The sequence below is a fragment of the Rattus norvegicus genome, chromosome 3 (assembly GCF_021556685.1).
Source record: "Rattus norvegicus strain SHRSP/BbbUtx chromosome 3, alternate assembly SHRSP_T2T, whole genome shotgun sequence".
NCBI lineage: Eukaryota > Metazoa > Chordata > Mammalia > Rodentia > Muridae > Rattus > Rattus norvegicus.
The window spans coordinates 9,548,665-9,561,227 of record NC_141536.1 but is presented as its reverse complement, the minus strand read 5'-3'; the positions used below and the strand labels follow the sequence as shown (position 1 = coordinate 9,561,227).

The following is a 12,563-nucleotide window of genomic DNA, read 5'->3' as shown; positions in this document are numbered from 1 at the left end:
CCTTGTACACCACCTTCAGCCTAGGCTCAGAGGAGCCAGACTCCCTGGCAGGGTCAGCTCCTGTGTCCTGAGGGAGAAGCTGCTTTGGCTGGGGCAGTGGAGTTCTGATTGCTTCTGCCTGGTTGGATGGATTGCTCTTCCTGAGGTCTGGCTGGAGGAGTCCCTAGCTGACAGTCACAGTTGGAGTTATAGTGGGAGACTGACGCTCTGTGTAAATGTGTCAGCCCTGGCTGGTGTTGGTTCTGTCTATCCAGACAGATAGTTCTGGACTGTGGCAACTTCCATAGGAGATGGCTGGACCTCAGCACGGAGGGTTTTTGGGTGGGCAAACATGGCAGAGAGGATGTGAGTGTTCCACACAGACCTGCAGCGATCCAGGACAATGGTGAGTGGTGACCTCACCACTCCAGCATAAGGTCACCCTGGGTGAGTGCAGGTGTGACAAAGGTAGGCTGCAAGTGGATCTCTTAATGGCTACTTCTGTCCACTGGGTAGACCTCGGTGACCATGTGCAAGGCTGGTGAGTGTTCAGCTGGGACCAGGAAAGGCTTTGTTATCAGGAGCTGGTCTTTGTGGGCTTGGGAGGTACAGCTCACAGATGCACATGCTAGGACTGCACGGTTCAGTCCAGACTGACCTGGGGCACTGTCCGTTTCTCTCCAGCTCTTATTACTGTTTAGATCATAAGCTAAGCCTACTTGAAGCGTGTAGTAAGTGGTCGAAGGAGGGCCTGCGTCATGTTTAGCAGGTGTGATGCTTAGCTTGGTCAACTTGGTAGAATGTGGGCTCACCAAGGAAACAAACCTCCAGGGACACTTGTGGGCGTACACGCGAAGAATCGGAGTGATTAGGTTAACTGGTGAGTATGACCCATTTTTACTGAGGGTTCTCAGGTCCTGGACTGTAAGATTGATAGAGTGAACTGAACACTGACATTCATGCTCTCTGCTTTCTGGTTGTGATGTGACCTCTTCAGACCTCTGCTGCCTTGGCTTCTCTGACATGATGGACGTACTCGAGCTACGAGTCAGAATAATTTTCTCCCTTAAGTTGCTTTTGTTAGGGCATTTTCTCACGCACCAGAAGGGAAACTAAAACAATGGGATTTCTTTCGCTAATCCCTGCTACCTCCTCCATCATCCATCCATCCATCCATCCATCCATCCATCCATCCATCCATCCATCCACCGACCCACCGACCCACCCACCTACCCATCAATCCATCTGTCCATACATCTGTCCATCCATCCGTCCATCCATCCATCTGTCCATCCATCTGTCCATCCATCCATCTGTCCATCCACCCGTCTACCCATTCACTCACACCATGTATCCATCAGTCCATCTCTCTATCTACCTATCCACTATTCACTCCTCCATATGTCTCTACCCATCATTCATCTATCTATCTATTTTTCTGTGTACTACCTGCTCATCTATTTACTATCTCATCCATCATTCATGTCTACTACCTACTTATCTGCCTACTCACTCATTTATCCATTTGCCCAATCATCCATTCATCCATCTACCCATCTTTTCTCTATTACCTGCTTATTCATACAAGCATTTACCTATCTACCCATCTGTCCATATATTCATCTACCCATCCACCTATCCATCCATCCATCCATCCATCCATCCATCCATCCATCCATCCATCCATCCATCCAATCAATCTACCCATCTATTTATCAATCCATCCATCCATCCATCCATCCAATCTACCCATCTATCCATATATCCATCTTACCCATCTATCCATCCATCCATCCATCTAATCTACCCATCTGTCCATCCAGCCACCCTCACCTACCCATCCATCCATCCATCCATCCATCCATCCATCCATCCATCCTACCCATCTGTCCATCCATGAGCCCACCCATGTACATTCACACTTGACTTTTACATTTGGAACATAAAGGTAAGGGGCACGGCTTCACATGCTAGCTCATTTCAATCTAGTCTAATCTCTTTAGAGCATTTCTTGATCTTTTTAAAGAGTGAACCCTGGCCCCCTGGGTTTGCACAATTGAACTCTGGAATGGTGGTAGCTGTGGCATGGTGATTTGAGTGGTCTCGTGTGTCTACCCTGTGGCTTGGGTATATCTTGGGTTTGAATAATGTGTTTAGGAAGGTTTGTGTAGAGCTTGCATCTATGCTGTATAGGTTGTGGGATGTGGGTGGATACTGGTGGGTTTATTCAAGGTCGGGCTGGACTCCTCTCCAGTGCTAGTGGCTGCTGACATGTTGTTTGGTGTCCACCAGCTCTTTCAATGAGCATGCATTTAACTTTATTTTTAATGTGTATGAGTGTTGTCTCCGTGCCTATCTGGGAACCATGCCTATGGATGCTGGAAGACAGTCCTGGGACTGGAATTACAGACAGTTGTAAGCTGTAAAAGTTAGACCTGGTTCTTCCTCCCAGCCCCAGACTCTCAGAAGTAAGTCTCAGACTCAAAGTGTATTTACAAATATGTGGGCCATTTAGCTAGACTGTACTCTGACTTGATCATAACTAAAGATATCCCACTTGTCTTAACTGTTTTCTGCCTCGTGGCTGGTTACCTATGCTCAGGTGCCGTGCACCTGTCTCCTCACGTAGTCCCAGGTGACTCTCCTGCCTGGCCAGAACCCTTTCTCCTCCCACATGTCCCTCCTCCTGTTTCCTGCCTAAGCTGTAGGCTTTTTAATTGGCAGGTGATGCATCTGTAGGTGCTAGGGAGCCGAACCTGGGTCCTCTGGAAGAGCAGCAGTGTTGTTACCGCTGATCTGCGTCCTCAGTCTTGACGTGTACCACGGTTCTGTCTCCTTAGTCTGGGAAGCTTTTACTCTCACATGCAGTGTATGTCTCCAAGCAGTTCTGCCCCAGTGGTCCCTCCTGCAGAGTCATTTCCTGAGGGGCTGAAATCCCTGGTTGTGAATGCACTCTACTCATCCCTGGACTCCTTGGGTTATATAATTAAGATGCTGCCAGATTTTCCAGCACTCCGAAAAGGCTGTAGGGGATGCCTCTGGACACGAACAAGGGAGAGACTCAATTATCTTTAGAGAAAAGCCCTGAGTTTTAAAGCCCCTTTGGAACCAGGATCCAGGTCAGGCTCCCCCACTGACTGCCTTGATCCACCCTCTCTGCATCTCTCTGGCTGTTTGAGCAACTGTACAAAATGTCTTTTTGTGTGTGTTGACCTTTGGGAAGGTACTACCTTTCTAAAACGTTCTCAGGGTGTATCCTCACAGATCGGCAGCCAGTGTCCAGGCCTTCATAGCACCCAGGATTCTCATAGGCCTTTGCTGTGAGTTCTGGGCAGAGAAAATGGCCAGGCCCCTGCAGTATGCACCAGGGCGAGTACAGCCCACATCTGCTGCATCTCTCCCTTCAGACTGAGCTGCTGTGGTAAAAGCCGTCTGGCAGGACCCTGCACCTGCCAGGACCCGGATGTGCAGAGTGGGGACAGGGGCAGAGGCCTGCTTCCTGTCACTTCTGGGCAGAAGGGTAATTCTGTCTTCGAAGTCAGTTGCCTGTGCCTGCCTGTCACTTTAGCCTGGGCAGGATTATAGATCTAAAACTCGAAGTCTGGTTGCTGATGACTGGGTTGCTCAGGGCTCCCGGGACGGATGTCGCTGTTGCTTGGCAGTTGGGGAAAAGCAAGTTGCTGAGGCCTCTTCTGCAGGCAGCTCTCCCATTGACCTAGGTCTTCCTCTAGATCCCTGTCTCTCCTCAGGTCCTTCCTGGTCATTCTGCCTTGTGGTCCAGCTGGAACGTACTCATTTCCTCTGGGTGTTCTTTTGGGATCCCTATCTCTGCAAGGCACCCAGAGGTGGACAACATGGCTGCGTGCTCTCTGGCCCTTTCTCTGGCTGTGACCCAGCTTGTAATATGACCAGCATTGCTTACTTTCTAGAGAAGGGTGCACATTTCAGCCACATAGGACCTTGACGGTAAATGTAGATTCCTGAACCCCAAACATTGTGGAGCAGGGTGGGGCGGGGTCTGCCTTCTGTCATGTATGTAGGCTGCTGGAGTCTGGGCATTTGGAGTTAGAGCATCTGTGGGTGGGGTGGAGCCAAGATTTACAGCCATAACCCAGACTCTGACTGGGTCACCCATCCTCTGGGCTGCCCAATGCACGCTTCCTTTAGTTATCACTGTGCGTGTTCGAGTGTGAGATCCTGGTGGCTATCGAGGACATCAGTGAGTGCAGCATCCGGGAGCTGGCGGTGCAGTTGTTTCTGCCATTCTCCTGGGGCTTGACCACTGGCTCCTTTCTGATCCCTGGACTCCCCCCAGCACACACCACTAGCTCTGCTTGGGTTTTGACAAAGCTGGGTAAGTGATAGGACGGAGCTGGGTGTCTGAGGAGAGAAGGGAGAAGCGCGGGGGTTGCCTCCATTTATTATCAGGGACGCAGCTGGGAGGCGGAAATGAAAGTTGGGAAAATGTCATCGTTTGACATTTCCCTGTTCAGAAGTCCCCAGGGGCCCTGGCAGGGAGGCTTTTGATGGTCAGCCAAGAGTGTTAGCCTTGGGGAACACCTGGCTGTGTAGTCTCAGTGAGAGGGCACCACCAGAAGCACCATGGGGCTGGGGAGCACTGAATTGCTTTTCTTCTTCTGCAGCAACTGGTTCTACTCTTAACCCTTTGCTGGGCTTCACGTGAAGAACTACCCCGTAGTTCTCTCAGGGTCCTGCGTTTGTCTCTGAAGGCCCTGCTTGGGGTCACTAGAGTCGGTCTCCTCCTTGCACAGGCACCAGATGGAAGGCACATTGCACGTTAGGATGGAGGGAAGGGCATCCCGCAGAGTTGGTTGCGTTTATGCCATGGAAGGGGACTGCCTCCTGTGCCTGCTGCTGTGGCTTCTCTACAGACTGCTAAACTTTAGTTTTGTAGCAAGGTATGAGTGCCCAGCACCAGGTTTAGGCCAGCTGCAGGATTGATGCTATCCCCTGGGACTAGACAGACGTACGGATGAAGAAGACCTACATCTACCGGTTGGCAGTCATGGCCTCCACCTGTGAGAATGAGGCCTTGTCTGTGTGTCTGGCTTGGCGAACAACAGGTTGTGGCTTCTGTGCTGTGAAGACTGATGGCTGACGCCATCTTTGGACTCTGCTAAGTTTCTGTCCCTGTGTTGACTCATGGGAAAGCATATATCAATTGACTAGCGGTTAACAATGTCTGCCTCAGGAGGCAGAGGAGAATAGACTGGCCGTGCCCTTCAGAGCTTGCATTTCCAGCATTTCTGTTGAGTACCAATCAGGACATAGTTTTACCTTAATTTTTATTTCCCTGAACTATTTAGAGCCCTTAAAAGCCAAAAATAACACCAAAAGCCATTTTGCCTGTTATTTGTGAAAGGCCTCTTGTAGAGCAGGCTGCTGGGAGCCACAACCGGGCCAGCTGCGTATCAAGCCCTTTGAGACTTGTCTGAGCAAACACAGAGGACCCCAGTTATTCCCCACCATAACTTCCCTGAGTCTTAGCCTAAAATATAGACACTGACAGGAGACCCAGACACACACTCAGCTGTGGACTCAATCCACCACCCATTGGGCATAGAAAAAGCCTCTGCTGTGGCATTTTCCCTTTGAAAATTGCTACTGAGTACAGAACAGCCTAAAGGAACTCTGGGGAGTGCGTTCCTGCTGAGGGCTTTGGGCAAATGAGGGTGTTTCTCTTTTCCTTACCAAGTATGCACAGTGAGATGGTGAGGCCCGGAATCCTATGGGATAGTGCACGCGGTACCCTCTGAGGTCAGTTCCCCAGGACAGCCAGGCTCTGGCTTGCCCTAGTGTCTATAGAGTGAGCAGTGGCTTACCAGTTTGCCTGTGTTTTTTCTCCCAACCCAGCATGTGCGTGCACACAAAGCACACATGAGAGCTTGCAGCTCACACATGCAGGCATATGAACAAGTGTACGAAATATACACAGCTATGTTCATATGCACCCATAGGACACATGAACTTGCTGACATGTGTGTGGCTCTCTGGACCCAGCTTGTGCATAGTGCCTGCTGTGGGGCTTGCTTTGTATCCACTCATTCTGTTGAATAATCGTAATTGTATGTCACACCCTATGTTCTTGGGCCAGCCGCTCCCTTCCTCCTTACCTTGGTTTCTCCATATTGACTTATGAACCTTCCTGCCTTCTGCCTGCTTTCTGTGAGTCATTATAAAGTTCTGTGGAATAACTGTTCGGGGCATTTGAGGTTGGGGGAGAGGGCCCTTCATGTCTGGTAGCTCCTGGTTTACTAGGGTTGGACCAGGTTGTTAGGGCTGAGGAATGGCCATTGCTGCTTGCCCTGTGTTTCCAAACTTGTGTTTTGAGGAGTCTGTCAACCTGGGGAGACATTACAAAGGTCCATGTGGCTCTGGACGTGGGATTCCTTTGCCTTCACCATCCTGACAGGGAGCTGGTGTCTGTTGAGATGTCTGACTTGGAGCTGGGGCTTGAGTGGAGCACTACACACGGGTGTTTGTGTCCTTTTGGCACTGGAGCTGTGGTGTGACTGGACCTCTCCGGGCCTCCATGTCTCTATCTCTGAGATGGGTTAGCAACTTACTGTGGTCACAGGGTGCTGTTAGTCATATAGACCCTTCTAGAATAGGAGCGCTGGATGAGCCCTCTGTAGGCAGGACCTCAGTTAAGAAAGAACCCACAGCAGCCCTGTTGAAGCATTTCTTCCACCTGCTAAAGAAAACAGTTTGGGGTGGCTCATAAGCAGGGCAGGGGGCTATAGGGGGAAGCACAGCCTCATAAGTGGAAATCCATTCCTCCTGGAGGCACCCTACCACGAGCACAGCAGCTCTCAGCAAATGTTAATGCGACTGAATAATAGATTTCATGCAATAAATACTGCACAGGTGCTGAGCCTGAAAAGCTCTGTGGTTCCTACAAGGTGTGCTTAGTTAACAGTTTCCAGGCTTGCAGAACCCTTGGTGCAGTTTGTGATGACAGAACTCTCTCTTGTCTCCCCCCAGGTCATCTCTGCCGTGTCCCGTCTGTCCCTGCACAGCATCGCGCAGAGCAAAGGGATCAGGTGAGCTCCCTAGTGACACCATCAGGTCAGGCCCCGGCCTATGGGTCTGAACCAGGAGCTTTCACACTCTGACTGTGCAGCCAAGGCTGTGTAGGAGAGGGTTCACACTGGGGAAATCTTGCAAGCATGTTATGATGGCTGCAAAATTACTTTCGATTTAGGTAATAAGATCAGCAAATTAATCCTAGCACAGATCATTGCCTGCTTGAATGCACCTCCTAGCTCTGGGCCAGGGTCCTGGTTGGAATGCTGGAGCTGGTGTGAGTTCACAGGGCTGGGGAGTGCACTTCTCTACCCATAGGCCTTAGGGCTCCCACAGGGCTTCCAGAGGGCCCAGCCCCCATAGATTGCCTCATTCTGATCTGCATGGACAGGATGGTTCAGCCACTAATGCTCCTGCCGCCTGTGATCTCTCTCCGATTCATGAGTGAGATGCAGCTGAGAGGGTTGGGTGGCCCAGGTGAGAACCAAACATTGACGATTTTGACCTCTGATGTACAGTCAGGAAGACAGGCTTCATCTCACCTGGGGGTTGGGGTACACAAGAGCTGTTCTTTTCTGTCATGTCTGAGGGCATCCTGAGGATACAGGCCAGGGGCAAGGGTGACCGGAAGGGTTGCTCCTGACAGGTGAGCATGTGGGTCACCCATGGACACTAGTGACAGCCTGAGGCTGCTAGCCTCTGAGTGTTGCCTTGGTGTACCTGCTTTGTCTGCAGGGCAGCATGCTGGGTCTTGGGGGAAGCACAGGGTACCTTGGTGGTAGCGATTGACTCACAGAGAGTCACAGGGCAGGCGCCATGTCAGTGTGTCTCCATGACGTAATTCGTTGCATGAGTTCTTGAGGGACTTGAGTGTTTTGAATCAAAGCTTTTTTTCTTTTTGTCACCCAGAGGGCAGGTTGTTTTAAAACATTTTCAAACGAAACATGAAACAGAAAAGGACGGTTGCAACACTTGCAGGGTTATATAATAACCAATGTCTAGGAGCTCACGTGACAGTATATAGTCCACCTGAAGCTGAAGTATGTTTAACAGTTAAGGCCAGCCTGGGCTATATCAAGGCCAGCCTGGGCTACATTGTGAGACCTCTATCAAAAACAACAGCAACAACTAAAAACAAACTTTAAGCAAAAACCAAACAGAGTAATAAATGTGTTGTGTCCCCACAGCACACTGGGCTTGACAGAGCAGCCCAACTCCCTGTACCACCCAGCTAAGTTTCCGCTGTATTCCTTCAAGGACGCCTAAAGACGTCCAGTTAAAACAGCGCCATTTCTGGATGCGAAAGTTTGGGCCTTCGTTTTGAGAACTGATCTGTTGCGAGTTCTTTGCTGCGCTGGCCTGTCACTGCCGGTCCTCATCACAGCTGAGCGTCCCACCTGGTGCGACCCACTCTGCATTGTGCATTCACAGGCAAAAGTGACGTTCTCTCAGCAGATCCCAGCCAACAGACTTGCCCTACACAGAATCCTAAGTGCGTTCCCTTCCCCGTCTCATTATAGTATCCCCAAACTGGAGGGAGCCAGCTGCTGTGGCCTGCTGTCAGCCAACTGTGATTTGGTGGCAGTCTGGGGGATGTCTGGGTGGGGGCCCAGCTGCCATTCCCCACCCTTCAAGGCTGAGACGCCTCATGGACAGGGTGGCTGGCTTTTTCCTGAAGCTCTGCACTTGACCATGAGACAGACCATGGTGGTTGCTGACAGAGTAAGACTCAGCCTCATGCCTGTCCTGGTTGTACCCTCGCTGGTTAACATAGGAACATCTCTCTGCTTCCCTGAGTGACCAGAGGCCTCACAAGATACAGAAAAGTTTGTGTCCACAGCCACAGTCTGCTACAGTGAAGGTGCCATGTTAGCAGATGAGGAAGAAGGCACAAGGGAGCTTAGCCGGTGTGTAGAAGGGGGTGACTGGTGGAGCCTCTCCAAGCAGAGTCCTGTAAGTGGAGTTTCACCTGCCAACTGCCCACCTTTGACAACTGGCCAGAGCACTGTCGATAGGAATCGCCACACTGATGATGGCTATGCAGTGGGAATCAGTCACGGGGACACCTTAGTCACTTAATCTTGGTTCACTCTTCTATACTGATCTGCGACTCAGAGCCGTACCCTAGGCCCAGGCCGGGAGGGCTGCAAAGGGTCTACCAGAGGTCTTAACCAGACTCAGACGAATGGGTGGAGCTTGCAGAAGCCAAGCCTTCTTTTGGAGTATAATTTTGTGCCACCAAGTATACAGAGTCACCCTCTGACTGAACAGAGCATGAGGTGCTGGGAAAATGACGGAGTAGGGTCTGCAAGGTAGAAAGAGCTTGCCGCCAAGCTCGAGGATCTGAGTTCAATCCCAGGACTCAAATGTAGAAGGAGAGGACGGATGGACTCCTGCAAGGTGTCCTCTGATCTCCAAGTGTGTGCCATGGCCCCTCCCCTTAAATAAATACTTTTTCTCATGAAGGAGGAGCCTCTTGAATCACCAATGGATGGCAGATGGTACTTTCACCAACCCTAGCCCTCCCTTGGCCTCCCTGTCAGCAGTACATCTCACAGCTAGACTCTAGTCTGCCTTCTAGAGCCTCTCGCCTCTCCTGGGTCTGGATCATTTTAGAGAAAATGGTGTCTGTGCCCTGCCCTTGCGTAAGCCCAGGGAACCAGGACCCTGCAGAGCAGGCTGAGTGTGACTGCTCTCTCTTCTTGCATATGGGTTGAGATTGTCATGGAGACCTGGATTTTCTAAGGACCCCCACAGCACTTCCCAAGATAACTGCCCATCCCCTCTTGATAGCTTCCGAGTGTTAGTATTTAGCAGGAGGGGTTGTTTAGCCAAACACTTTCCTGTTTGAAACCTCACCCATCAATCCCACTGCCCCAGGACTTCCCCCTGGATTCCTAATGACTGGATGGAAGCCTAGCTTGCTGTTTAAAAAGAATCCTGTTCACAACCCTTGCACTTTGTATTATAAGCTGATTTTCTGTAAAAAGCTTCAATTATACTTCTCATGGGCAATGAATTAGAGACTTAATCTGAACTTCACCCTGCTTAGTAGGGGAATCAGACACAGGGGTAGAAGAGGAGGAAGAAGGGCAAAGCAGTGTAGTAGGAGGAGTCTTTGTCCTGGCCGGGACCCACTGGAAACCTAGGGGATGTCCTAATGAGGTCAGAATGGCTGGGAGGAAGGGCGTGTTCAAAGGTAAAACTGTCTGTGGGTCAAGGCCAAGGGTGGATGTGTGGGGAAGGATGCTCCCACACTCTAGGTGACAAGTTAGGTGAAGATGTGCCCAGTGCTTGTGTCTTAACCCCTCTGTGTGGTGCAGAGCCCCTGGTGCACAGTGATACCCATGGGCCACGACCCATGAAGGCTGAATGGTGCCCCCAACCCAAGATGTACCATCCCCCTAATCTTTGGGTGCACACTTTCAGGTGTGACCGGGAAATAGGTGAGACTTTTGCAGCTGTGATGAGTGTTTGTGGTAAGAGGGATCCAGGGAGATTGGGATGATGCAGATTCTGGCCTGGAATACAATCGGAGCTCACTAACAGCCAGAAAGGCGACAAAACCTCCTGACAGGGCACAAGCGTGCTCCTGGGTGACCTGTTTTAAAAGGATTGTGGTCTCCTGAGCCAGTAGTAAACCTGTGTTCTTTATGTCCCCCAATTTGGGATGACTTGCGGCTGCAGCCAGGACTCAGAGAAGACCACGTCTGTAGCAGATCCTCAGGGCTGGTGGGGTGAACTGGCTTCTCCCTCCTTGGAGCAGAGCCAGCTCTCAGTTCTGGAGCGCCATCCCAGACCAACACCACCACACTGCCACGTCTTTTAAGTGTTGAGATAAAACTCTCACAACATAAAAATCACTTCTTCCCCCCCAGACTCAGGGTCTTACGTAGCATACCATAGGCCGACCTCCGATCGCCTGCCTCGTCCTTCCTGAGGCTGGGACTGCAGGCGTGTGCCATCCCACCTGAGCGATATGATTGGTTAAAGGTGCAGTTTGACAGCACAGCATTCATTCACAGCACTGTGCAACCGTGGACTCGCGCTAGTTCCAGATGGTTTTAATTCCCTGGATAGCAGTTTTTGTCTAGGAAACAGGCATCCAGAGCCTGTTACTCAGGTGAGGGGTGGCGGGCAAGGTCAGAGTGTCTTCAGTCTTTAAGCTCTATGTGTATAGTTGGTTTACTGCATGTATGTATATGCGCTGTTTATGTGCCTGAGGAGGAGTTACGGGTCATTGTGAACCTACATGTGGATGCTGGGTTCTGGGTGCTGTGGGTGCTGGGTGCTGGGTTCTGGTTGCCGAACCTGGGTTTTCTTAAAGAATGACACATGCCCTTAACTGCTGAGCCAATCTCCCCAGTTTCTCACTCTTAAAAACTCAAAAACAAAAACCACCCCAAACCCAAAATACATACATTTGCTTTTATGTGTGTCTGCTGTGTACCATATGTGTGCAGTTCCCATGGAGGCCAGAAGAGGGTGTCACGTCTCCTGGAACTGGAGTTACAGAGAGCTACCCAATGTGGGTGCTAGGAACCAAACCCAGGCTCTGCAAGAGCGACAGTGCTTTTTAACTGCCAAGCTCTCTCTAGCCTGCCTCCTGCTCAAGTCTCCCATCCAAACAGCCCTGGTCTACTGGATCTTTTGTCATTGGATAGGTTTCTTGGCTGCTTCTACTTTCCCAACTGTTAGAATGGGGCTGCTGTCATTGGCACTGTCTGGTGAGGAGGCCAGGCAGAGGTCACAGCTGGGGTCAGGCTGTGGTTTGGGCGGGAGAAACAGAGTGTTCCTGGTACTGGGGGCTGTAACAGCAGTTCTTCAATATGAAACGGATTCTCAGCATATCAGACAGACACACCCGGATTTAAATCTAAGAACAACAGAACATTCGGAATGAAAAGGAATGCCTAGTGAGTCACTGGCTGCGTTAGAGAACCAGATCTTTCATCTTTTGGGGGTGGTGGGAGCTCCAGACACCTTGTAGCTCCTGGGCCACAGGGCCTCTGACGTGTGGTTCCCACAGGGAGAGCTAGGATCCCCCACAGGTCCAGGTTGTAGGAAGAAGGTCCTGTGGATGTCAGCCAGCCTCTTGCTGCTCTTTCCTCCCTGTCTGCCCTAACAAGGTTGCCTTTATGTCTCCAGTAGCTGGGAGATCTGCCATCAGCATCCACGCCCTCACCGGGCACCTCAGATGATGAGGAACTCTATACCCAGGTGATGAGTGGGGACTGTGTCTTGACCTCGTTTTGGGACGTTTGAACCATGTCATTAGAAATAAAAAATGAATCATTTCGGCACACAAAGGAGTGCACAGACAAAGGGCAAGGAGATTCTTTTCTCAGAGGTGGTTCTCTAGAACACAAACTGGGGTAGCAACACACCGAGGCCAGCGTGGCTCTTGCCTTTTATTCCCTGGCAGAGGTTGTGACTGTGTCTTATCCTATTGGAGGATGCTTGACCCCGCTCGCAGTGCCATGGGCTAATCTGCAGAGTGGGAAGAGAAGGTTCAGGAAATAGGAATCCTTATCAGG

At 50.8% G+C, this 12,563-nt stretch overlaps 1 protein-coding gene across 4 annotated transcripts in view; it reads left to right on the top strand.

The window, feature by feature from the left end:
* Positions 1–12,563, top strand: part of Vav2 (vav guanine nucleotide exchange factor 2) — a 169,509-nt gene that overhangs the window by 88,090 nt on the left and 68,856 nt on the right. For all 4 annotated transcript variants that reach the window (XR_015682807.1, XR_015682808.1, NM_001106563.2 and 1 more), the window contains 1 exon segment: positions 6,985–7,043. Coding sequence is in view for 2 of the 4 variants with exons in the window: in NM_001106563.2 (NP_001100033.2) it covers positions 6,985–7,043 (59 nt within the window). In the remaining 2 variants the exon portion in view is untranslated.